This window comes from Haliaeetus leucocephalus, unplaced genomic scaffold (genome assembly GCF_000737465.1).
Source record: "Haliaeetus leucocephalus isolate CR32 unplaced genomic scaffold, Haliaeetus_leucocephalus-4.0 Scaffold161, whole genome shotgun sequence".
NCBI classification, from domain to species: Eukaryota; Metazoa; Chordata; class Aves; order Accipitriformes; family Accipitridae; genus Haliaeetus; species Haliaeetus leucocephalus.
In genome coordinates this window covers 1,235,742-1,263,124 of record NW_010972597.1, presented here as the reverse complement: position 1 = coordinate 1,263,124, position 27,383 = coordinate 1,235,742, and the positions used below count along the sequence as shown (strand labels likewise).

Below are 27,383 nucleotides of genomic sequence, written 5' to 3'. Positions count from 1 at the left end.
AGCAGTGCCAGGAGGACAAAAATAAAAAAGGGAGAGACCGTGACAACATGAATCAGGATAAATACATAACTTTTCTACATTTCTGCAGTCCCAGTGCAGTCTGCAGCAGGGCCAGCTCCAGCTTCCAGTGGGGATGCAGTTAAGGGACAGAGGAAAGGACATGGCTTCAGCAAAGAATGAAGTCAAGAGGGGATTTGGAAGCCATGAGAAAAACTGGTTTGGCAAGAGGCTACTCCATCTTTCAGTAGCACAAATTGCTAAGGGATATCAGATGATTTAAGAAAAAACAAGACTAATGCTCTAAAAAACAAAGCTAAAAGCTGTATGAACATGAGAGCATCATCTACATCCTGATTATTTGGTGGTAAAAAGCCAACAGCAATTCAAAGTGCATTATTTGGGAGAGCCCAGCTGGGTCAGCATCAGCCTGGACGTGGGCAATGGCCAGGCCTCAACACAAGTCTAGAGCAAGGTATCAGTCCATGTGTGTCTTTGAACATGGAGACCCCCTCCCTGGCCCAGTGGGCAACAAATGGCTACAGTCAATTCCACCAGTCTCCATCCCAGGGAAATCCCCTTTGCAGCATGTTCAGGAGCACAGGGCAGCCCGCTGCTGAGAGATGAGACTGGTCCTACCCTACATCTGCTCCCCTTCCCACCCACCCTTCCCCTCACGGCAGCAGGCTCAGAAGAGTGGCAGGCACTCTTTTGCACAGTCTAGAGGTGGAAGCTTTATCTGAAACCCTTCCCGAGGGAAGAGGGAGGCCTGCATGTCCACATTGATGCAGAGTAAGCCCAGCATGAGCTGGCGCTGGTACTCCTCCCACTTCATCATGACATCAGAGAGGGAACGGTTGCTTCTCATCCACATAGGCAGTGCTTCACCACAGGCTGATGTGGAAGAAATGGGCAGGCTCTGGGGCCCTCCAAGCTCCAGGTGATAGTAAAGCCTGAAAGGCAAACACATGCAAAGAATCAGCACATGGGAAGACTTGAGCAGGTCACAAGACCAGAGCTCCAGAACCATAGAGCTATTTTGCTCTACCACTGACTGCATGACCTTAGTCAGAAGTCTCTGTGTGTGCCTGTTTCCCCCCCTCACATTTCTTGATTATTCAGACCATGAGTTCTCATGGGTAAGAATCACACCCTTGTACTAGGATTCAAATCACAGCTGGGACCTTCTGCCTGCTACTGTAATACAGTTTCCTATCCCCATCCAAGCAATACAGTCTTGCCTCAGCCTCAAGCCACGGCCGACTGCAGGGAGTTCAGTTCAGAAGCCCAGGCACGCACACAGAGCCAAAGCACTCTGTCTCATTTGGAAACCCTCTGGTGTTTCCTGGCCACCCTAGTGCCTCCCCACCCTAAACCAGGCCTAGATCTCAAGGCAGAAAAGGTCACTTGAACATAAAAACCTCTTGGAAGGAACTTTTAGGGGATCCTGGGCCAGCAAATGCCAGAAAGACAAGCACCAATGTCTTCTACAGGGAAGATGCATGGAATAAGCTAGCATACTGTTTTAATTAGACCTACATCTTCTGCCCTATTGCTGTAGTAACAGCTTCATTACAGGGTCTGCCCTGTAATGGAAAGAAGGAAGGAGACCATGTGCTGAGTCTATCCAAGGAAGCCAAGAGACCATGGACCAGATTTGCATTTTAGGCTGGCCAGTAAATCCTTCTGGTCAATTTGTGCCTTACTTGCTCTGCTCCATTGGAGTAGAGTCTGTAGAAGTCAAAGGTGAAAGGGGAAATGGAGGGCTCCTCCAGAACAGTGCTGTGGAGGAAAGCAGCCATACCTGGCTGAAAGATGGCTGCCCAGTTTCTTCTTGGCTTTCTTCACAAGATAGTTGCAGATTTCAGTTATCTGCTCCCTCATCCATCTAATATCCTCAGGGATATCTGGGAGCCATTCCAGCAACCTGGGAAGAGATAGGTGACAACCATTAGTTGGGCCACACAAAGGATAGGATTAAAAGAATGCTAGTTTTACCTCCTATCAATGGTTACTCATTATTTTTGGTGACAAATGCATTAAAGGCCTTTTATACTACCATTCACAGAATTAAGGGGGAGAAGCTGTGAAGGTTGAGAACAACCCAGGAACTTATCTTTACATTTTGTGTCTGCACTTTCCATACTTCTCATCCATTTTCAGATTTGGAAAGTGTTTTTCCCTAAGCCTTTCTATCACAAGCTATCTCCTTCCAGAAACTTTTCATAGAGTACTTCGTACTAAGAACAAGTCTGACAGACCTGTCTTCCCAGCCGTGTAAGAGTAGAGCTGGAAATGGCTGGGACTACTCTACCCCTCGCTCCAGAGGGGAACCACCTCTTGTGTGGTTTCTGCTTTCATCCCTGCACTCCCAGTTCAGAAGTCTCTCTCCAGGCTCCAAAATTTATCACCATTTTCTAGGGCGAGCTCCAGCACACAGCCATCTTTCTTCAAGCTGGAAGTACTGGCTGTAGCTAAATGACACATGAAGGTAGGAAAAGTTTCAGGTTGGGTTTTGTGATTTTTGTTTTTGGTGTTTTTTTGGGTTTTTTTCATATGTATGTTAAATGGCAGGAACTCTTTCCCCAGGAACTCTGGTACTGCAGAGTTAGAGAAGATCCTACTCTCTGTCCATTCATCTGGGAAGAACACCACTGAGGGAACCAGCTGAAGGCCTACCTGACAGTGAAGGAAACTGCAGACTCCAGGGGCAGCATATAGGGGACCATCATTGCTGTGGCAACACGAATAGGCAGCATGTTGGTGATGCCAGTCAAGAAACTTCTTCTTTCGGCACAAGCCTCCAGAAGAGCTGAAGACAGAAGAGAACATGGCTGAATCCCCCCAGTGGAACTATCCCTTCTTCCTTGCCATACCCCAGAAGTTACCCAGCCTGAGGTGTTCCCTCTCCACCTTCCACTTCTTAAGGAAGTCTTGCTCAGGGTAGCAATTCTCAGAGCACAGCTGAGAACAGCACCTTTTAGCTTTATCAGACTCCAAAAGGAGTAAGCAACAAGATCCCCTACTCTCCTTACCATGCAGAACACTGTCAAATGAGTCAAACTCTCCAAATTCAACCTCCACAGGGCAAGCCACAACTTTACCTAAGAGGCCCCAACTCCATCTAACCATCAGCGGGTGCCAGTTCAATCCCTGGGTATGGCCAAGCCCAGCCACAAGCAATACCCACGCATCCCAGTAATCCTCTGAAGTGGACCAGGTAGCACAGGAAGATTGCCTGGGCTCTCTCCCTTTGGTTCATACCTTGGTTCAGTCTGGGAGGCAAGTGTTCGAAGATGTGCTCTTCAACAACAGCAAGGGCAGTATTGTCCTCTAGTTGGTCCTCATCTTCTGTTTCTTCCTCTTTCTTCTGTCCTGGGGGTGCTTCTATGGCAAGGAGAGGACGGGCAGGACTTGGACGATGAAGGAGACCTGAGAAGAAGTCATATCATAAGGATGATACAAACCAGCTGCCCTGCCTTGCCTAGCCTTTATAGTGCTAGTCCTCACTTCACCCTACCCCCCCCAGACAGACAGACATCATACCCAGTCTCTTTAGCTTACATCTATTGTAATGCTTACCACAATGAGTTAGAAACCTTGCTGCTTTAAGATCATCCTCTCTTTCTCCACCAGAAATCCCAACTTTTCCCCTTTAAGTACAGCAGGGTGCTGTTTGGAAGTGTTTTGTTGCTATAATCTACCAGTCACCAATCCTGCAGGCAAGATTTCCCTCCTGCAGCTTAATCCACAAACACAGCTGCATGACTGCTCTTATCCCAGTAAGGTATGCACCACAAAGCAAACAAATGTGCTTGATCTGCTGTAAATTGACACTAGATGGCGTCAAACACACACTCAACCTGCTACAACAGTTGGAGGCAAGAAAGTTCAGGGCTTGCAGGTAGAAGAGAGTGAAACAGTAGCATCAAACTGCTAGGCACTGGGGCTGCTGAGGGCGTGCCTGCACTCTGCACTGCTGCTACACATTAGACATACCCTAGCTGCACATAAAAAGGAGCAGGGTATCTGCAGGATATCCAAATGGCACTGGAGCCTAACAACTGTGTTGGTGTAGCACTGAGCACATGCAAAGTAGCTTCAACACTCAGTTGTGCCAAAACAACCACTCTGGTATCAGAGTGGTTAGAGTCCGTCTGCATTGCACTAGGAAGGTGTCCACTCCACCTCTGCTTCCTGAAGTGCTAAAATAGACTTATTAATGGAAATTCCATATTCTGATATCTGAGGCACAGCTCAGCTCCGCCCGTCTGCCTTTCATATGCACCATTGACTATCCTCAAAGCCAAGGCACCAAGCCTGGCACAGAAGAGGCAACTCAGTGCACCCTACAAACACCCAGTGCCTTACCATTCTTCTTCAGGAAGTGTAGTGCATCCCGATAGCCCTGCTTGCACATATCCCGCAGCACCTGTGGGCAGAGGAAGACAAGAGCAAGTAATTTGGAGATTGGCTGAGCAGAGCAAACACCCAGCTCAATGCTGGCTTTCGAGGAGTTCTCCTGACTCCTGAGCCATCCCAAGGACAAGTTTCATCCTTGCCAGCTCTTCCCAGGCTTTGAGCAGGAATGGGAGGTATAACATGAATACATTGGATATGGGAATCACAGTATAATTTGGATTGGAAGGGACACAACACCTGGAATCCTACATAAGTACAGGCTTAGACTTGCAGCCACCTCATTTCCCCATCTAGAAGTGATGCTGCTGTGGGCAGCCTTCGGCAAGTCACTCTGACAAGCGGCCCACAATACGTCCTAGCAGATGCCATGAAGGGCCACTGTGTTTGCAGATAAAGCCAGCTAAGACTAGAGAGGCAGCAGAAAAAAAACTTTTCCAAATAATTCAGCTCATGAACGCATGCTTATTATACCCAAATGCCAGGGCTATTTGAGGCCACATTTGCTCAGAAGCATGCAAAGCTGTTTGCAGTGCCACCGGCTTCACTGGCACTTTTTAGGAGACAGTCACTGGCTGCAGGCTGGCAGTTCCATCCTGACCTTAAAACACTGAAGAGCACATTAGTTCTGATGGCTGATACATCCTTGTTTACAAGTAAGCCTGACTTCCTGGCAAACGCTACTCTAGAAAGAGCAACAAGGGAATACTTTCCAAGCAACTGCTACCACCTAAATTCCAGATCTCCCAGTAGCAAAAGAAAACCAAGCCACCTATATAACCTTGTGCCGATGGTCAAGGTCTGCCACATCACTGGCTTGATAATGTCAAGGTTAAAAGACAGACAAACAAAAGATACAAAACTTAAAGTGTCTGGAATCTTCTTCTGCTAAAGTGCACAGTATAGCCAGTGCCTATCTACTGTCCCCAAGTTCTGGTGCTGTCAGGAAACTCACCTGCGGCTCCGGAGGAAACAGGGCCTTTGAGAGGCGGTAGAGGTTGCGAAGGTTGAACTGGATGCTTGTATTGGTGACTCTCAGCTCATGCATGTTTGTGGAACTGTCCCGTGGACAGATATCACTCTCTCCTGAGAATGGAGAGACTGTGATTGTGTTTTTCAGCTCATATCGTGGCAAGTTGTCAGAAATCCCTCCATCAACATATCTCTGAAATCAAAACAAATGAAGCACTCTTCATTCTCGTAACTGATCAAGCGTCTTTTTTACTCTGTGTCCCTGTTCATGTTCATGCCAACAACTTCAGAAGAGAATGGAGTACATCCACCAGCACTGGAGGAGTCAAAAACAGTGATAGCACAGCTGTGTTGTCTATAATCCCCCTTTCTTGCTACAGTCAAGTGTGTTGGTCACAAATGTTCAATGAGAAAGGCATATTCACTTGTGCGACTGCTGACTTACATCTCCTACGGGGTTTAACTGCTGTCCAATTAAATAATGACACACCAACAACCACCTGCAGTGCAAATTAGCACTGATCTAAGCTATCACACTGTGACATTGTGCCATTTTTCACTTGTGTTTAAAATGAATAAGCTCAGACACAAGTCCCACTGGCAGAGGGTTTGCTACCCAAGAGTAAAACCAGCTGATTTGTTGCTATCAAGCAGCAAGCCCAACACATGCATACACATTTGGAATCTACTTGCTGTGGTGTGGTAAGAGAGCACAAGGGACTTGGGTTTTGCTCTTAACAGGCACCTTCTTATCAGAGAATGTTCTGTACCTACGTACCATAAACACATTTGCATTACCCTTGCAGGAAGGGCAACCCCAGTAGCATGTACTCAATTCAAAGTACTTGTTGGAGTACCACAATTGCACAAGGAGCTGAGCAAGACAATCCCTATCCCAGGCCTTTGGCAGAGTAAGCAACATGCAGAAGATAAAAGGAAGGGGATGTAGGTCAAGCCAAAAGAGCAGGAAGTTTGAGACCTTTGCAGAGCAACTCAAGCTCTTGTGAACCTCAGTTACAGAAGAGTCCTGCTGATTTTGTATCAGGTTTGATCCTGCCATTTGCTGCCTGGAATCCCTCCTTTTGGATGGGTTCAAATGCAAATCATCATACAGGAGCTACACAGCCCCACAAGCAGCAGCTGTAACATCTTTCAGCTCTCTGCTGGGTGATGAGCTGAGCTGGCAGAGGCTGAACCCAGGCAGAGCATGGAAATGCTGATTGGAAGAGGAAGTACTCCATTCTGTGTCATGCTTTGCCTTGTTCATAGGCAGACTGACCACCAACATTGGTCTTTGCTGCACAATGCCTAGGAAAAGGCCAGCTGCTTTGCCTGGAGGGTGCTTGGCACTTTGTTCTCTCTTGCTCTGGATGGCAAACAGGCAGAGACCTCTTCAAGCAGCTTCTCTGAGCCTGGGGAACAGTTCATAGGCTCTTGGGCTGAAAGCAATCAAATCCAGCTATAGGAGTCCAGCTCCCATTGAGGCAACAGGGTCAGGGGGACTGCACAACAGGTTTCTTGGGGGCAAACTAAACCTCAGGGCTACCTCTGTGTACAGCCTACAGGTTCAAGGGAGATGGCTTGTGATTACATTTGTAGGCTACAGCAGCACTAACTCATAGCACAGGGGATTTTATCCTTGTGTCAGGCCTTCTTCATCAAACACAGTATCAAGATAGACATAGAGACTCCTGCACCACCTCGATTTGGGCAGTGAAGAAAGTGGAAGGATGGGATAGATTAAACTCAAGGAGAAGTACACCCTTTCGGAAACAGTAACACTCAGCTTGCTTACAGGATGCCTTCTAGACAACAGAGGTGCCAAAAATCAATTAAACCCTCACCCCCTTTTGAAGTGGGCATCAGTTTTCCCTAAGACAAAAGTGACCATAGCAAACTGTCATTGCCATCGTCTCCCCAAGGCTGCTCCACTGAAAGCCAGACTAGGCACAGCTAGAGCTGGAGACATCTGGCTGACTCCCTCTGCAGGGATGAGAACATGACAGGCTGAGTGGGAAGAGGACAGAGCAAAGCAGGCAGGACCAGCTTTGTTTAAAGAAGATGGAGGTAAGTGTTTTGGCCACTTAAGTAAGACACTAGTTTTGCGGTAAGGATGCAAAAACATATGTTTTCCTGAGGGTGGCAGCATGAGTGCATGGATGCCATTAGAAAGGCTTAACTACAACAAGGCTGATAGGCAAAGCCTTCTCACTGCATGGAAATCTAGAAATACACGTGCAGACCCTGCTCTCTGGTCCACCATTCCCCAAGCCAATGTCAATTACCGTTCCTTACTCAAGATCAGCTGCCACTTCTCTGGATTTACCTGAACCTCCACCAACCCGAGCCTAACCACTCTTCAACCTCCTGCAAAGTCCCTAACAGCACAGAGACACAGGCTGCAACCACCAGCTGCCTGCAGGCTTGAGCAGTAGAAGCTTTTGGGGATGGTTCATGGACTGGGGTAATTTCTGGGGTGCCCAGTTCCATTCCCTTGTCGTGCCTCCCCATGCACAGGGCCCCTCACTCACATGAGCTGACAACTGGCTTTTTGACCCTTGTTAGGGGTTTATCTCACCCACATGCTGCAGACAGTTCACAGCTAGAGCATGTGTTGACAGCATTATTGACCCTTCCATTTCTTGGTATGTGAGAATCCTTTTTTTTTTTCTCCTCCCACCCATCTTCATCATCCACTCCATGGGGCTACCAGAGCTCTGAGAAGTGAACACTGGAAAAAGATTAGGAGGAAGGCAGAATATGCATTTTACACCTTGCACACAGTCATATTGCCTTGAAAACTGGTCCTCACACCAGGCCTGTCAGTCTGTCCTGTGCCAAACAGTCATCACAGGCATGCTAGGAAGCATGCAGTCCTGTTTCAAAACCTTTTCCTAGGCTCGTATCCAACCTAATTTAACATCTCCCCTTGCCAGCCCCCCCTTCAGAGACACAAAGAGCCATGGTTTTCTAGGGAAGGGGTAGGAATTAATTTCCTCATCTCATATATTCCCTCCCCACCTTTCCCCATGAGAAATCTTGACATGAGAAGTCATCCCTCAAGTGTGCCAGGGCAGCTACACATTCCAGAAACCCTACATAGTACACAGTTTTGGAATTTTGAGATTTTGCCTTATCCACACTGACCTCAACTAGCCCCAAAGATGTGTCAGGCAAGAGCTACTGCTATGCTCCCACCAGCTGTGGGAGCAAAACCCCGCCTGCAGTTGCTGAGCAAATGCCAAACAATTACTGATTCTGTCACTTCTCTGAAGGGCTGGACAATGGACATTTCTTCTAGGTCACTTCCCTGCCCAACATGCTTGCACAAGGCAAAACCAGCCAAGTTGTATATTATGCAGGAGCAAAACTGACCTCACTTTTAGGACACAGGTAGCAGTGGAAGCAGATTTGATGCTGTGCTCTGACAGACTGAGGCATCTTGGTCAGGTCACTTATGGGAAACCAGGACACACATACATTAATAGCGGTTCTCCCTCTCCCTTTTGACTATTTAGTCTGCAAACAAACTGCCTTTTAATGTGTGCATTAACCTATGTAGCTCAAGGGGAGACCAAGCTCAACTGAGGCCCTTAAGCATGACTACAATATTCAGAGACACTCCAGGTCTGCAGAGCTTTCACATGTTTTCATTTCTAACATGCAAACACAGAAGGGAGAAATTGCTCTGGACAGGATGTTAAAGAAAGCTCTAGCAGGCAGCAGAACATTATTGTCAGAGGAAGGACAGGAAGAACTCCATGGAAAAGAGGTCTGATATCAGCACTCCTAGTTAAAACCCTGCAGAAAGCATCAGGCACACGGGAGAGGGACTACACTCATGATTTCTATTCTGGACCCAAGTTCTCTCCACATACAGAGGGTTGGAGCCTCAGTGCTGGACAACATTGTACCAAGCAGCCAGGAGAACCATTTGCTAAGTCAGCCAGCACTTGCCCAGATTGCTATATATTACTATCATGCTAAATCCTCTAGTCTTTGGGACTTTTATAGCCAACTGCAGGCAGCAGTGGAAATAAGACACATCCACTGTTGGAAGTTGTTTATTTGGGAATTTCTTGTGCCTCTTCAGGCTAATTGCTGCCAGCAGACCGGCAAGAAGACTGCCAAAATTGAGTACCAGCATTTCTGCCTTCTTATTCATTAGTGCATTATTTAATGAAGGAGCATCTTGAGAGTCTTACTTACCACTCCACGCAAGGTTGGAGGTATCAGCCCACAGTAGACAGGGATAAAGGTGCTGCAGACACAGGCCTGAGGGAGAAAGAGATCCAGAATGTAAGAAGAGATCAAAGCCCACTGAACCTACTACTCTTCTTGCAACACCACACTAGCATGTGCTGACAATTATAGTCTAGTACTAAGGATATCAGAGACTAAGGCAAAACAAAGCTGCATGCAGTTCCTGCATAGCCCTCTGCAGTAAGTTCCATTCACCTGGATCAGCTCCTCCTTGGAATTGAAGTCTGACAGTATCACATTTTCTCCATCAGAGACCCGTGTCAGGGAAATACCCAAACGTCCCGCTGCAACCTCATGCCCATTCTCTGGCACAGTCTTGGACAGGCAGATCCGAATGATCTTCACCAAGTTGAAAGATGGGTGGAGTGGGCCCAAGAACCTCTTCCGGGCTTCTTTTGACACTCGAATAATGCTGGCACCAGCCTCACCTGCAACAAGAGAAAGAAAAACACACCTAGCAAAACCAGCCTTCTCCTTTACAAAATAAGGCATAGAAAAGCCTCATTCACAGCTTTACTCAAATGTTCTCCCCACTGGCTGGTATATAACTCAAGATGAGAGGCTATTATGAGCAGTGTTACAGAAGTCACGGAAGTTTGCTGTCTTGGCCCTCATACTCCCCCACTGCAAAGAGATACCCTCATCTTACATATGTTTTATAAAGTCAAGGAAGATCACAGGCATCTGGCTAAGGCCTCATACTTTTTCTTAATCCTGTTTCACTGGCCAGTGCAGGGCTGGTGAAAACACAGACTAACAAAGAAAACAAGGGAGATGCTTTAACCGTTTTGAGCTTATGGCCAAATCCACTTCAAAACATCTTCCACTAAAACTTTTCTAGTAAGCATCATCTTCTTTCTGACATGAAAAAAAGTCATCTGCCTGCAAGCAAAAGTGCCAGTAAACAGGAATGTCAGTGCTTTCCAGCTAAGTGATCCCAGCTCTGCTGTGAATGTCAGCCACATCTCAGGTGAGCAAGACAGACACTACGCTCCATTAGGGAATTAGTGCCTCCTGCAGAGTCTTTGGTGTCCTGTCCCTTCTGTGTCCAATTCCACAACACTAAACTAGGCCCTGATGGCAAGCACGACTCATGAAGGCATGTCTGCTTTACCCTTGCACACAGTGACCCAGCTGGGTTTGGAAGAGAGGAGACATCCCATCTGCGCAAAAGGGAAGGCATCTGCTAAGCCCATTATCTCACTGTCACTAGGAGCCAAATCTGGCAAGAACATCAGAGCTCTCCAGTGGGAAAGGGGGGATGGAAGAAAACAAAACAAAAACATCAACCCAAGCCAAAGCCTTGGTGCCCAGCATGCTGCCCTTTGCACACACTGCCTGCTGCTTCTGTATGCATCTCCTAGCCATGGTGAGATACAAGTCAACAGTTCCTCTAAGTACCAGCCAATCACTGCACTCCCAGGGGCATCTGGAATATACATGCAAGAAGAATGCGAGAGAAAGAATTAAAGAAACCAGGAGAAAAGAGACATGCTTTCACAAATTCAGACTTCTCTCCAATCAAACTGAAGTTCAGTTCCTGGAGAAAGATGAAAGACTATCCCAGTTCAAGCCAACTGGAAATCCCTCCATTTTGCTCTCCCACCCAGTCCTGCAACTGCAGAAAGGAGGCAGCAGAAAGAAAGAACCCAAGTTAGACCTGCGTTAACAAATATAATGAAGATAAGAGCAACAACACCCTCAATGCTATGTTGACACATCCCACTCTTTTGCAATACATGTGTGCCAGTGACATGTTTCCCATCAACACAGCCTGGGAATGCGATTCTGTGCTTAGGAAACCCATCAACACCAGTAGCTCAAGTACACACAGAACCAGACCCTTGGAACATGACCAGAGGCTCTGGGGTCAGGATTTTAGGCACTGTGAGGTAGCAACTTAGGAGAAAATCCAAGTTCCCCCCTCTGAAGCAATTTTTAGCACTATAATCCCAGTCTTTTGCTCTGTCCTAGAGCAATGTTTAGCAGTCTAATTCTGATCTTACTTACTCAATTAGCAGTAAGCCATTGAGCCCAGCCTGTTCCAGATAGTAGCCACATGGTTCAACATCCTTCCCAACAAGAAGGAAGTCAGCCTCACAGAAATTACATTTTATCAGCACCATGACATTAGCACTCAGTGTTCCCTAAGACACTTTCACATCTGACCAGGGGAGGAAAGACACACAAAGAAATTGCAACAAAGCCAAAAACCATATGAATCCCAGCCCAGCACCTTGGCCACACGACCCCAGGAAACTCCACTGCACTAGTTGCTGGCTTAGCTGAAAAATACAGTAGCGGGGTGGGTGTTGAGTTTGCAGCTCACCCTGTGTGCAAACACCATGCTGGGGGTGTGTGGATGTCACCCAAGAGATAGTGCTTAGAGAATGATGCTTTCAGACTTGGCATCTCAGTGTGCAGAAAGATTTGACAGCAGTACTGAAAACAACTGCAATTAAATTGAGCTTGTGATTGAGCTAAAATGTGAGCTGGAAGTTTTTTTAAGAAAAACAAAATAGTGAAGTCCTAACTATGCCAAAAAACAGATTGTCTCAGCACTTGAGGGGAGAGTTCAGTTGCAGCTGCCTGCTCTATCACCATTTCACAGCCAAGACGACAAAATAAGAATTATTGCTCATTAGTAATTTCATTCTTTGAATACTTTCTGGGTGTTTGTTGTTTTGGGTTTTTTTGTTGTTGGTTTTTGTTTTGGTTTTTTTTTAATACATGTGTGCATACATGCATACACACAGGAGCTTCTGAGATATTTCAATTTAAGGGCACGTGTGATTCTGTTGGACTTGCTGGCTGCCTTGTACCAAAGCTGAGTGCAGAACAGCTCTGTGGGAAGTAAGGGGCAAAGGGTGATATGCAGCACCACCAGCTTTCCTGGAAATAAGGCTAGCTGAGAGTTCAGCCAAAGAATTCAGGTTTACATAGTTAGTTCCATGACAGATGGCAAGTCGTCTTGGAAATACATTTGGGAGGAGAGAGAAGAGGTGAGATGTTTTAATTTTGTTACTACTAGAAGTGCTATTCCAGGAAAACTAGCTCAAATTCTGCTCACAGCCTGCCAGAGGGAGCAGCTGAATGAGAGGTGGTCAAGAGAGACAAGACCTATGGGGGTCAGCCAGAAGCTGTCAATTATTACTAGGACTAGTCCAGTGCCAATTCCAGTCCGCAGAAAAGTTTCCCATGGTTTTTGATAGATCTGGCGATTCAGGACACAGGATCATGTGAAAAAGCTAAATTAAGTTCCTCTTCCCTTATTGAAGTATGTACCAAGGAGCAGAGACAATCCCTAATAGTTGGTATTGCTTTCTGAGAAAACATTTCATTCTTCTCCCACCAACCTCTTAATTCAACACTTCTCCCTATACAGATTTTCTAAGTCAATATTCCTCTAAAAATTATATTAATATGTGGAATATTCCATTTTCATTAGAAAAGCCATAACCCTTTCTTCCCTGCCCCCACCACTGCCCCAGTGGGTAGTGTTATACATGAACCCGAGTACTGCAGTGCCATCGTCCTTATCTGAATTTCAGTTGTGATGACGCAAAGGAGCATCAGACAGCTGTGTCCTGAAAACACCCCAACATGTCCCTTGCCAGACAAGGGAGACCAGCTGCTCCACCTCTGCTGGTTCATCCTGTGATCCTTCTGCAGTGGCTACAAGGGGCAAGTTACTGTTACCCATGGGAAAAGACCTGAAGGCAGCTGCTAGTTTGCATTTCATTTTTAAGCTATGTCAAGCCAGCTTCACATTAGCACACTGACATAGCAAGATCATTCCCTTAAAGAACTGGCTTTCACCCCCACCAGCCACGGTCGACTCTAAAATAACCCAGTATCTAAGTCTTTGCTGCCTTGCGTCCCCTAAACTACCCTTCTCTAACCTGAAAAGCATTCAAGCAGCACATGATATTTATAACTGTATACAAACACCTCCAGCCACAGCAGCCTGCTGCTACTCTGCCTCTAGAAAAGGAGAAGAGCTGAAGATCAATCACCTAAAACTGATGTTAGCCAGGCTGCTTGGAAGACCCTTAAGCACAGCTAAGAGCTCTGAGATGAAACAGAAAGACTACTTCAAGCCTGTGCAGTGCATAAGGATGAGGACCATCGCAAAGGTTAAACACCCTATGGCAGGAGGGGTGATGAGTGGGGAAGAAGAGCCTCTTCAGACCTGCATCTTCAGCAGCAGGGCTTTTGCACCAAGGGCACCATGACGTTCTCCTGTTGACGTTAGACCACACTGATATCCATTTGCCAGCCAGCAAAAGGACAGTTGACCCATAAAGTATTTCAAGTGGAAAAAAAAAAAACCTAAGACAAACAAAAATAGGAGCAGAGCAGGCTGAAGAGGGAGGCAGGCATTCTGGACATTCCACCCAGCAGCTCCTGTGACTGCGGCTCACCCATGACACTGCAGCTCCCTCTGGAAGAGCTCCATATCAGCACAAAGATCACCCTCTGTGCCAGGGACATTCCTGCTCCCTGGCTAGTGCAGCAGTAAACAGCATGCAAGCTTAAAAGAAAGGCTCTCCAACAGGAATGGAGAACAGAGGATGGCACAGACAGTTGATGGATGTAGGGACAGCATCTCCTGTCCCTGCTGGTAGGAGGCATGGACAGAGAGGTCACACCCAGACTGCAGATGCCATACCTTACCTGGACTAATGGGGCAGGCTGGGAACTGTGCAGATCCTTGCTAAACCTGCTTCTCATTCAACACTGACAAAAACTCCAATGGACTCCTTCCTGCACATCAGCAACACACACCACTCCTCTCTCTCCTCAGTCCCAACCTCCAGCTCCAGACTGGCCACACACACCAATACCAAAAGCTTTGAAAGGAAGCCAGCTAGCAGAAGGAAGTGCAGGTGCTTTTGACATTCCTCCAGCACCTTGAGAGTCCAATGCTTTTTTAGTTTGGGATGGCATGACCAAGCTATTTTGACCGCAAGATTTTCAGGACAGGAGCCAGCTCCTGTGTACCGTAACCAGCGACCTCATTCTGGAGCTGCTTAAATTCTGCTTAGCTATCTGTTCGAGCGATGTTTGTGTGATACTCAGCACAGATGCTCCCTGCAAGCGTCCCTCACTACAATCAACACACTTTGCTTTCAACTCAGATGGTTGCTGAGCATCACTGGAGCTCTCATGTCTTCCATTGGTAGATCCCAGTCCAGATCTGGATTTAGGAATAGGATGAGTCAGAAGGAATTTACTAGCATGATCTCCCTCAAGGTTAATTTAGCTTGGTTGCCTGTCCCTTGCTATTTCAGCTGTTGCTGTACCTCATCCATGGAAGAGCTAAAAGCCAGTGTCCAATGATGAGCATGGGTTTCAGGAGAGCTTTCCCATTTTCTTCCTGGGCACAAATCCCCAAGCTGGTGCAGCTCAGCACACACAGCTCCTGCACCTGCCTTTCTCCGAATATTGAGAGTAAGCAATGCACATGCTTTTCCTGCCTGGCCCTCCCCAGGAGATGATACAGTCCTAATTATAACACAGTTCTGTCAACAGCCCAAAAACTTAAAGCTGTAAACAAGAGGCACGGAAAGAAAAGTTTGCAAGCTGACATCTAGAAAATAATTAACAGAGAACTTTACTGGATGTTTCCTCACAGGTAGCCAGAAAGTGCCCGTTCATTCATCCCAAGAAACAGTGCATAGCAACGTGCCAGTGACCCAAGGACAACCCCAATTCTTGTACACAGTGACCTCAGTGTGTGAAAGACTCCACTGCTTGGCTGGACTTCCATTCCTCTTCCCACACTCACACTGAAGCAACCTGGTTTCCACTCGTTGTCCCAAGAGAGCAAGAACCAGACAGACCTTCAGCTGAACTAAGCTGAACAAAGGCCAACTTGTCCTGAATAGGAACCTGACCCAAGATGTTCTCCAACTGCCTATCAGCGAGGCTGGATGGATGTCAAAGGGGGACTCAAAGACAAATTCATGCCAGCAGGAAATAAAGTGAGAGTGAGGTCTTATGATCTGCCCTTATAAGACATCTTCAGGTGATAGGTGTACCCCAGAGCTGGTGACAGCTCTTTAATTTCAGTGTGAAATCCTGGACAGATGCCTAAAAGCACTGAGTGTGGAAAGGATGCCTATCCCTCACTTGCCAGGAGTTGTATAACTCCCACTATTTAACACAAAGAAAATCCGCCCATTTTCAAACATTTGAGGCTAGGGGATGGCAGCTGGAAGTGGAGCCTTTAAAGGCAACAATTCTTTTCACATCTGTGCACATCTTCCTGTAAGCCAGTAATATTGAGAAATTCCACATACCAGAACAAGCTGTTCTTCTGGGACTTCCCTAATTTTTGTTGTTCTGAGGTATATTTAATTTATATTTATTTTAAGGTTTTCACTCAATCCTTCTCTCCTACTATTTTGCCATCAGATAAGAAACAGCTCAGCTGACTTGGCTCCAGATAAGAGATACAGGAAGGAAGCTTTTCTTTTTCTTTTTGGTGATACATAGGTAGCAAACACAACTCACCACACAACACATACCCACTCAGTCTGCAGACAGCCCTACTGCTCAACCAGCTGTTCCCTGTGGCAGGTAACCCTTCCCAACAGGGGCTCTGTGCAGGGATTTAACCCCTAAGCTCAACAAGCAACTGCTTTTGCAAAACATTTCTTAGAAAGCCTGGCCACTGGCTGTAAATAACAATCTTTCTCCCCCTTTGCTGAAAGGTGAGGAGCACTGATACACACCGTAATGGAGTAACTCCTAGGGATCCCTATCAGACTATGGTAAGCAACACCTATTCTGACCTTACAGGTGGGGCAGGTGGAAACACCAAGAGGAAAAGACAGCTTTTCAAGTAGGGCCAGCTCTCCCAGCCAGAGGCAAATGCTGAAGGAAGGGCTCAGCCCATAACACTTTCTGGCCCAGATTCTCAGCACTGAGCATTGCAAAGTCTAGACACAAACAGTGCCAAGACACAGCCTGCAGCAGGAGAGCTAAATAAATCCAGATCACCTGCAACTGCTTCAGAGCCAGAAGCCTCCCTCTTATTAACATGTTTGTCCCCAAAATGTTTGCTCTTCTATTTCAAGTAAAATTTGGGAAAAAGGCAAAAAGCTGTTGGTCACTTCAGCTGTTTAAAAAAAGCCAAACCAAAAGGAGCCATTTTCCCCCTTTGAGCCAAGAGAGATGGTTATTTTGTGTGCTCTAGATACCAGTTAACAGATGAACCAGAACTATTGTCACGTCCTGGATACAGGGAGCTTAAGGAGATCTGCTTTTAAGTTGCCCATGTTTTTTCCTCTTGCACAGAGCAGCTCACCAGGCAGCCCACAGTGACTGTTGCCCGCCTGTCTGCCCATTGGTACCTACAGGGTAGGACCCTCATGCAAGCCAAAGCGCAGATGCACAATTCATGCCTCATCTCACCTTAAGGCAGGTTGCTCTGCTTTGTACAGAAGCAAAAAGGCTTTTGGAGAACAGGCACAAGAGCTGCCAGGCTTGATTACGTCTCTAACCTAAACCCTTGCACCAGACTTAATGTAGGGTTGGCACACCAGACCCTCACCAGGCGACTGATGTTCTCCAAGCTGAGGCCCACTTTGTTTCTGCGGCCAGGACAGGAATGTTTATTTTTGCAACAAAAAATCAGAAAACAGCACAGCTGCTCCTGCAAAACAATCAATAGGAAGGCCAAGAGGCAGCTCAGTTCAGGCAGACAGCCAGGATCATCCTCTGTCACAACCACAACAGCAATCCCCACAAGCCTCACCTTTCTCCACTGTAATTCCCTAATATAAGGCTTAATGCTGCATTTCTGTTCATTGCATTAGAGAGAAATTAAATGTTCTAACAGCTCATGAAAAGGAAAAGTTGCACAGGAGCCCAGGCAAACTGCACTGAAAGCCATGTCCCGTCCTCATCCATCCACCAATCCCTGTCAACACTCTAGTGCAACCCAAATTGCATGGGGTGACAAGAAAGGGGGATTCACAGAGTAAGAGAAGGTGCAGCTCAAATCCCTGCTGCTCACTCTGATCCAAAGCAATGCTGGGTTTGGGGTAATTTTTTTTTAAAAGCAAGTACTCAGCGAGAGAAAGCTAGCAGAGGGGATAAACAGACCAAAAAACATGTTGTAATAATGTGAAATTGCCTTTCTCCTTTGCCCTGCACAGAGGCAGAAGTGGAACCACATCCAACTCTCGCTTTATTCATCCGAGTGAAAACCACTAACACAAAAAGCCTCCAGTGGTTTTTATTCTGAACTGGTGCAGAACGATCAAGTCTTACCCACATGCACAATGTTACACACACACTCCATACTCGCTTCTCAGAGTCAGTTTGCAGAATAGCACCACAAACCTCGAGAAAGAGTGCACTGTTTTCACTTCACACGGGAGGTATCACTAGAGGCAAGATGCTTCGGAAAAAGAGAGATAGTGCTACAGGACAGTAGATACCTTTGCCAGGCATATGCACCACAGATCCACAAAGACAAAAAGTAGAGTGAGCAGTCATCATTTCTATTTCCAGAGCCTGAAGAAATAGCTGCCGCTCCAGCATCCCCTTCAGCTTTATCACACACTAGCCTGTACCCTCAGTGGGCTCATGAACACCAAAGCAAGGCCCCCCCACAGCTTTTGGTGGCTTTCAGTCAAACCCCTGCTGAATGGTCTCCTGCATGCTTGCAGGCAGCAATTGTTTTGTGTTCACCAGAGATGTTAACAGAGGTAGGGCTAGCTCTATCATGCAGAAAAGAGCAGCCAGTCTCCTTTCTCCCCATCCTTTCCCACTGTACACTTGCGTGGCTACTAACACCCTGGCACAGAATGAAAGGAATAGCCCTGAAGTCTTCCACTGGCCCTCAGCCTGCATCGTGCCCAGCTCCCTCATGCTTGCACAGCTAGCCAACTACTCAAATCCATGCCGAGCACCTCCCCATGCACCTGCAAGCATGCTGCTTGCTGTGCCTGCTTCGCCCTTCCATCTCACACAGGCATGCTAGGCGTCACCTTACACCCCTGAACTCTTCCCCACTAGCCACGGCATGAGCGGAGCAGGCTCCAGCAAGGAATTAAAATGAGAAGCTTCATTTCAAAGTCGTCCTCAGAAGAGAGGCAGGGGCATTTGGCTCTAGAAGGAATCTCATTTTGATGAAGCAGCTTATGTGGGACGCAACTTCAGGCAGACCACAAGGCAGTCTTCATTCCTTGAGAGCCATGACACAAGAATATCTGGAGACTGATGTTAACTTTCTTCCACGGACATCAACAGTGGTCCCTGAGCCACAAATCCCAGGCATCAAGATGACTGGGGTTCTGAAAACAACCACATGAGCAGGACAGGAGATACTCACAGAGGGTTGCACAGACCCCTGCAAGGGAAGAGCCTCTGCTCAATCCTTCCCACAAGGCTGAGCAGTGCACAAGCAAGGAGACCAGCAAGACAGATGTAGCAAAGTCCACCTGAAGCTCACACACACACAGAATGAACTATGGCTAGTAGTTAAATGTTTGTTCCCATAAAGAAGTTTTTACCAATCCCACTATATAAGAACTCTGGGCTAGATAAATCAGTGTAACTCTCCCTGTGCCGATAATCCACTCTGAAGAACAGGGCTCTAACTTTCTCCATCCATCACATAACTATGGCAGCCTGAATCCACACCCTGCCTCCATGATACACTGGAATAATTTTTTTGCCAGACCCAGCCCTGAATCAGCAGCATTCAATGAAGCTGGCAAGAGCAGCTCTTGCTATTAACTTATGTAAAGGGCTCCCTAATTCATTTACACCCTCAGATGCCACCACCTCTATTTCAGGATGCTACACTAGATAATCCACAGGAGTGGCAGCTCAGAGACACTGCCAGAGCCTCCAATGCTAAAATGGTACTCAATTCTTTAAACCGTAACCCAAAAGTCTTCCAAAACCAGTATCCATCCAAACAAACTGCAGTGTATGAAGAGGAAGAGAATGGTTCTTTCTCATAAGAAATCCTCCAAGCACAGTACAGCCAAAAGCCTGGGAAACAGCTGCAAAAGGCACTTCATGAAGCTTGCCGATTCCAGAGGACTTTTCAGACAGAAGCCATCAATGTAGATTTGGTCTTTATCTGTACCAGAAAGCACCACAATTTCAGGTCTGGGCAAGTGCCAGAAGGCAGCACAAAGCCCTGGGTTCTAGTAAAACTACCAGCTTCTACACCTGATGTATCCCAAGCACCAAGAACAAAGTGCATGCCATCCGTCCAGACTCATCACCACTGGGATCGCATGGAGCTTGGCTTGCTCTGAGCCTTTCAGCTGGGGAAGAGTCCCTTTCTCCAGAACACTGAAGGCAGCTCTCCCAGCCACACTGTACTACAGATCAGCACAACCCCAGGGACAGGATCAGGCCTGTCACAAGCAGCTATTGTATTGCAAGTGCCAAACTCTCTCCTCTCTTCCTTCGGCCTTTGTAGCTACAACAGGCAGAGCTACAACAATCTCCAGCATCTTTTCTACACTCCCAGGCTCACCAATTCCTTCCCTTCTATGCGCTCCTTGGAAGGGATTTTTTACTGCCCCAGACCCTATCACTTCCAGGACACATTCTGCCTTTTCCCAAGGACATAGAATTATTTAGGGCCTTCTGCATGGAGTCATTTCCTCTACCCCTCCTTTTCACCAGCTTACTCTCTCTGGTGCCTTATGCCTGCCTGACAAGAAAGACAGCCCAAGGCAAATACACATACATGGGCTCCCTCAACTCCTAGACTCTTGAAGGCACATCCTGACTTTCACCTCAAGTCTCAGGAACATTTAGCAGAAAGAAAGAGGCCAAGTATTAGAGCTGGGCATTGGAAGTGTAGAAGTGCAGAGGACTCAATGGGAAAGTGGTTGCCAGCTTGGAATCCAGCCAGCAGCAGGGTTTGCCTCATGGAGAGCAAGGTGGACAGGAGTCACCTGCTCACACTGCTCCTTGGAGGAGGAGATTTCTGAGCTTTTGCAAAGGCCCTGGAATTAGGAGGCTTGTCCATTCCCAGCTCTGGAAAGAAGGAATACTGACCAAATTACCATTTCTCCAGCCCTTGCATGGTCCTCTTCAAGTACAGTACAAAGCAAGCACAGAGTTGAAAATCCTCTCCAGCCAAGCCAATGAACATTTCATCCCTGCTTCATGGAGGGCATAGAGGGAAACTTGGAGAAACCGAGAGCGAGCAGGGAGGGGGCTAGCATCGGACTACAGTCATTCCCAAGCCCGCTGTGCTGGAAGGCAGCGCAGCCCTCTGACAGACAGAAAACAAACACCATCAGCTACCAGACATGCAGGCAGAGCTGCTGTAACCACTACAGCAGCAGGAGTTTGGACCTGGAAGGAACCTGAGGAAGGTTTTTGATTTATCAGGACTAAACTCAACTTCCAAACGTAATCTCATATTTTACAGGGAGGACTTGGAGGTGCCTTGAAGAGTTTTGGGAGATAAGAGGCAGAAAGAAGTGGAACAGCCTGGACATGCTACAAGTTCAAGAGAGATGCTGAAATTATGGGTCAGAATGACCATGCAAAGACTGCTTGTGCTGTTGCCACTGAGACTGCACAGCTGTTGTTGTGGCTGACAGAGAAAGGCTGGGCACCAAGCTGCTCTGCCTGCATGTCCTGTAGCTGTCTATGTCAGGTGACAAAAGAATAAACACATGCATTGCTACAACTATGTTTTTTGCTAAAAGTGGCTACTTGGCTTCCCTTGCACTCATCCAACACGATGCCTGCAAGAGCACCTTTCCTCACAGGAACTTCCTTATTAGACCCAGGCAGACAATAGGAACAAGCTCTCTCCCTCCCAGCAAAAGGTATTGCAGGGTGCTCTGGCTGCTTGGCTGCCAGCTCACTCATGCGGACACCAGAGTCTGCAGCCCTGTGACTGCTGACGGCACTCATCCAGGCACAGCAGCTTCTCCACCAGACCAGTGAACATTCCCAACTATGTCAGCACAGAACATTCCCCTACCCACCTCTCCTTTCCACCAGAGGAAGAAGCAGCAGCTTTACCACTTCCAGGGAGTGCCAGGAGGTGCCCCATGAATTACATCCACATCTCCATGTATGTACATAAGGGTGCCTCTCCTTCCATTGGCTGGGCTGGGCCTGCTGAGCTCAACAACTTTTTCCCCAGCTAGGGCCTCTGCAGGAGATACAAATGACAATCTCCTGTGCAGGGAGGGACTCAAGTTTTGAGAGGCCACAGATGCTATGAAGCTTTCCTTCCTGTACCTGGGGAGATCTACAGATCTCTTCACACAGCCACACAAGACAGCATCATACATACTTGTCCTAGGATAAGCTTCATGATTCATGCTTTGGCCAGCATAAACTGGCATTGCTCTGAGGACTCCATAGAGACTAAGCTGATTTATTTCCCTCTTTCAATCTGGGATTTGGTCTTGGACTCCACACACAGAGAAAAAATAATCTCTGTGACCAGCCCTTAAGTCTTTGCATGCACATAATCAAATTTCAGGAGCACAACATTTAAGATGCTGCTATCGTTCTTTATCTCAATTTCAAAAGGTAAGAAAGGGTTTGGTTTGTTGGGTTTTTTTTCCTCCTGCTACTCAATGGAAAAAGTCTATACAGTTCAGCAGCGTATTTCCTGGTGGTCACATGGTGACAGCTGACAAGGAAACCTGAATGTCACATAACTGCTACTTCATCTCAGGTCAAGCCTGAGAGAGTCCTGGCTAAGATCCTAGTTAAAAATAAATAAATAAATCCCGTAAACAACCCAAGAAGAGCTCTCCAACAAACACCCCAAACAACGCTACTCAATCTAGTAGGTATATGGCCTCCTCTCTGTATTCTTAGTACTAGAAGCATCCCCTCAGCTTGCTTTATCATTTTCTGCTGAAATTGTCATGCTTTAGGAGAACAGCTAACTCCCACAGACAGGCATTTGATAGCTGGCTTTGCTTCTGACAGCAGAGCCCACCTCCTCCCCCCAAAAAAGCAGCAATTTAGCAGTTCCAACCCACCCTCAGATGAAAGCTGTATAAGATAATACTCACATGCTACACAGACAAATGAAATGCTGTTGGTTAACTATGAGTCACAAGCACAGTCTGGGACCTTAGCATCAGCTCAAAAACAGTTTTTCAGCAATTACAGGTTCACATTCCATCATCCATCCAGGCTGCTACACTTCCAAAGCAGGCACCCCAAATCCCATATAGCTTACCAGAGTGAGATGATTCAAGATCGTTAACAAAAATATATCCCCTACTCTGTATTTAAGCTTTAAGAATCCAACAGTAGCTGCATTTTAGCATTACTTGTGACTGAAAAAGGACAGTCTCATCATGTCACATAAGCCAGTTTTACTCATCCAGGCCAGTGACTTAAGGATTTATTCAGACAGGTAAGCATCCTCAGAGCTCCAGGCCTGGAATCTGTGAAGGATTTGAGGTACACATAAGGAGGAGACTGCAAAGCCCGCACAAAAGGCATTGGCATATGAAGGTGCTTTTCCTGGTGTGCTGGACTCCAACAGCCCCAAGAGAAGACACAGGCATGACAGAAGGCCATTTCCCAGGAAACCCTCAGGACAAAAAGTGATTCATGCTACAACACTGCAGTATGCACAATCAAGTCACTCATAAACATGTGAGACTTTGCCTGATGCACCCTGATAGCCATACAGATTATTCTAGTGGAAAAATAGCAATGCTTTTTCATGCCAGTGAACAGAATAATCTCAAAGCTGGAGAGAGCACCTCAGATGCGGGACAATACCACTATTTTAAAAAAATACCACTGGAGAATAAATCCAAGATCCCTGCACCTTAATGGTAAAGTGCTTAACAAGAGCTAGGTGAGGTCATATTAGACCATAAATACCTCCTGGCCTCTTTTTTATAAGGTTCTCTGCCTAGCTAATATGCATGCCCAGTGCTGTTTTATTTGGTATTCTCAAATGCACCTTTGAAGCCCACAGGGAGCTCTCAAGGCTGCATATCATTTAGTCAGGGCTTTCAGTTCAGTGTTAGCCCATAGTGAAGCCTTACTGCCATATACAAATGATGACAGCATAGTCTTAGTTCGGGGAGAAGGCAGGATCAGCTCAGAGGCAAGCTGAACAGGTGCAAAGGCCAGAAGGAAAAAGCTGGAAAAGAAACCACTAAGTGGGATCTTACACTCCGAAGTCCAGGAAAATTCCTGTTCTCTCTGATCAGGGTCTCAAAGGATCAGAACCAAAGAAAAACCCCAAAGGAAGAGGTTTTTCCACTCCTCCCCAGGAAGTATATCTCTTTGCACAGTAGAGTCTCATTGAGTTCAGAGCCACGTACAGATGCTTGAAGGCACTAGCCTTATCTACACACAGCCAAATAAACAAGGCTTCTGCAAAATTCCACTCTGCTTGTCATCCACCAAGACACACTATTTAGCATTTCAATTTGATGGACAGGGCAACAGACAGTGCAGGGCAGCAGTTGCCATAAGCTTCAAAGCCCATGGGCTATTACACTTGCTCTCAGAGAGAAACCAGCTGCATGACAAACACAGATACTTGGTATCCTACAACAGCCTGTACTAGGATGAACTGCTCTCCTAGTACAGGCTGCCACTGTACCTTCTGCCACCGTCCCCTTCTTCCTTATGATTTCATTCTAAACCCTGGACCTCAGCCTGGAATCTGCACTGTCAGGAGAGTTTACGACAGGGACAAAGTGCAGTGATGCCATGCCCCAACCAAGCACCCCGTTTGCTTTTACTTCCAGAAGTCAGCTCTGTTGCCTTAGAGCTGCTCTCTACCCAAGATATATATATGCCAGCCACACAAGCAGAGTCAAAAGAAAAGTATCCCAGAAAAGTCAAACTTCAGACAGAATTTAAAAACACAAGATCCAAGCCTTGGCTGGCTTTAAACAGCATGGTTTGCCCTCTTTCAGGAGGGAGGTGAATGCTGCCTAGAAGGTCACCCGTAACTCAGTCCTCTTTATCATGCCTCCCCTTGTACCTCATAGGGAGCAGGAAAACCTATACTAATCCCGATTCACAGAAAGCTCTCTACCAGGCTGGGTAACTCTCTGAAGGCAATGCCTATCACACCGTGGATGCTCAGGACATATAAATAGCAACAACAAGGTAGACATGATAACAGACTTGCTCAGCACTATAATGGCATCTGAGCAAGGCAAAGGGTTTGGGCACTACCGCCACCCTGTCTCATGTTTATGCCATACTTCCGAGTGGCACAGGGACCACCCAAGCCAGGGAACTAACTGGGCAGCCATTTCTTCCAACAGAAGCAACAGCAAGTAAAGCAACCAAATCCCTGGCAGCTATCAGCAAATGGATCCCTGAAGGAAAAGGGATTAGAGAAGGCCTTTTCCCTTGTCCATGATAAAAGCTGGTTCCATGGCATGACTACAGCCTTTGAGATCCCAGGCTGGGGTTTGAACAGCTGTTAAGAGCTTCCCATCAAGCTCCAGAAGCAACGGTTACACTTCATTGGGCATTTCTGTAAACAAAATGCTAAGGAGGGAGAAAATTCAGATGAAACTACACAGAAAAAGCTAACTTTTGCTACCTGAAGGCTACATCTCAAAACTCTACCTCTCCCCAAAGAACAGGGAGTGACGTGGAAAGACACCTGTGATCAAGGTGAGAGGAGTCCAAGCAGTAAACAGCTCTGGTTTCACTTGGCTCTAGGAGAGGCTTGTAATTCTCTGAGACTAAACAGGTATACCTGATTCTCTCACACCACATTCCCCTTTCAAGTTTAAGATACTTTTCTGCATTTTTTTTCCTCAAAATAAAAGCTTCCAAGTACAGACTCTAGCGTGTGTTTGTTTACTTTTCCCCCATAAGCAAAATGGCTAAACATCAAAACAGAAAAAAAAACCAGGAAGCACCACACACCATTCTCTTCAGCTGTTTCCCAGACATACCCTAAGCAGGGACAGACTACCTTGTGTGCCTGCTTCACAGATAACTTTTTAAGGTTTCTTCTGTAACTTGAAAACAGAGGTAATATCTAGCTAAACTGGTGATGAAGCTCTTGCAGAGGGCAGTAAAATTTCCCAGTGCCCTACACCCCAAGGAATAACCCTCTTCCAGAAATAAAGACGCTAAGAAAGAATAAAGAGAGATTTCCTAGTTACTCAGAGTTCAACTCTAATCCGTACACTCAACACCCTGCCTGACGTCTCCATCTCCAGCTGCTTCGCCTCCCATTTGCAGCCACTAAGAGCTGGCACCCACACGGCGAGAGGACAGCTCCTCTCCTCACCAACAGCCCCACATTCAAGCAAGCCAAACCCAAGAACCGAACCCCAAGTCCACTTCCCTACGGTGGGGATCAAAACGAGGACTTAATACCTTCTTGACATGGGGCAGCGGTCCCCTCTGGAGACACCTGCGCTGCAGGGCACAGCGGCACCCACTCACCCACCCTCCATCCCACGGGAGCCAGGTGCCCATTTCGGACCTGTTCTTCACGGCCTGACGGGGCCGAGGTGCCTCCGACACCCTCTCGGACGCCACCCGCGAGGAACCGGGTGTGAATACTGAGGTAAAGTATTAAAAACAAAGCGCCGCACGCAGTTGGGAAGGAGGGGGACGGCGGAGCGCTATTTCCACCACCATTCCCCCCCACTGCTGTTCTAATTCAAAAGAATTCCTCACAACGAAGGCAAGACTGGAAGGAGCGCTCGGCTCTGGCAGCCGGCTGGCCTCGCTGTGACAGCGCCGGCACCTCAGGCCGGCCCCGGGCCGCCCGCGGGCGCCGAGGGCTCCTCGCCCGCCCCGCGCTTACCGAGGCAGGCGCCGCTGACGAGGGCGGTGGCGGTGAGCGCCCCGGCTGAGGCGCCGTAGACCTTCCTGGCGTTGGCGACGAGGAACGGGGCATGTTCCTGCAGGCAGCTGGCTACCCCGACGTGGTAGACACCCAGGAAGCCGCAGCCGGCGAAGGAGATATTCCAGGTGGAGTCTGGGGGGAACATGGCTTCCGCGCCCCGCTGAAAGCAGGGGTTGCGGGGGGGAGGAGGGGAAGCCGCGGGGTTCCTCTCACATCACACCGCCCCGGAGCGGGCGGGACGGAGGAAGAGAGCCGCGAGTCGCTGCTGCGGAAGTAGACAGTCACTAGCACGGCGACCTTTGCCGCTGGGTTGCTGCTGGCAGCCGCCGAGCTTATATGAGGCGGCCCCGGCCCTGCCCCCGGCCGGCGGAGGGGCCGAGCTGAGGGGCGGTGGCATCGCCCCTCCGCCGGCCGAGGGCGGGAAGCTCCCGGCCCCGCCTTCCAACCCTTCCTCCGGTGACCCCCCCCTCAGCCCAGGGAGGCCGGGCCCTGTGGGCATTGCGGTTTTTCGCCGCCCGGTGAAGCGCAGCAGCCGTACCACCGCCTCCTCCCTTCAGCGGCAGAGGCTAAGCCCGTTCCTTCGAGGAGCGAGGGGGAAAGGAGAGGATTACAGCTCCTCACAAGCACCCCAAGCCTTGCCGTGTACCGGGGCAGCAGCCTGTCTTCCCCCCACAAAACATGCTTGCTCTTGGAGGCCTCTGCTCCCAAGTTCTTGGCGTTTCCTGCAGGTAGAGTCCTTTGTTTTTCGGGAGAGGGGCAGAAAACGTGAGAGGAAGGGAAAAGCTTTCTCCTTTCATAAAAAGCTGGGGAGCCAGATGGAGGCAAGGCTCAGCACAGGCATAGTGCAAGAACAGAGAGAAAGGCAACCCCTCTCTCTTAACAGCTTTCTCTGCCTCTAAAC

At 47.7% G+C, this 27,383-nt stretch overlaps 1 protein-coding gene across 1 annotated transcript; it reads right to left on the bottom strand.

Moving 5' to 3' along the window:
• Positions 1-217: 217 nt before the first annotated feature.
• PNPLA2 (patatin-like phospholipase domain containing 2) lies at positions 218-26,830 on the bottom strand. The gene is made up of 9 exons (XM_010562564.1): positions 26,441-26,830; positions 9,847-10,079; positions 9,598-9,663; positions 5,372-5,581; positions 4,369-4,429; positions 3,262-3,429; positions 2,677-2,809; positions 1,802-1,924; positions 218-950 (listed from the first exon to the last, which is right to left on the bottom strand). Exons 1-9 carry the CDS (start codon positions 26,625-26,627, stop codon positions 686-688), a joined length of 1,446 nt encoding a protein of 481 aa, XP_010560866.1. The 5' UTR covers positions 26,628-26,830; the 3' UTR covers positions 218-685.
• Positions 26,831-27,383: the final 553 nt, after the last annotated feature.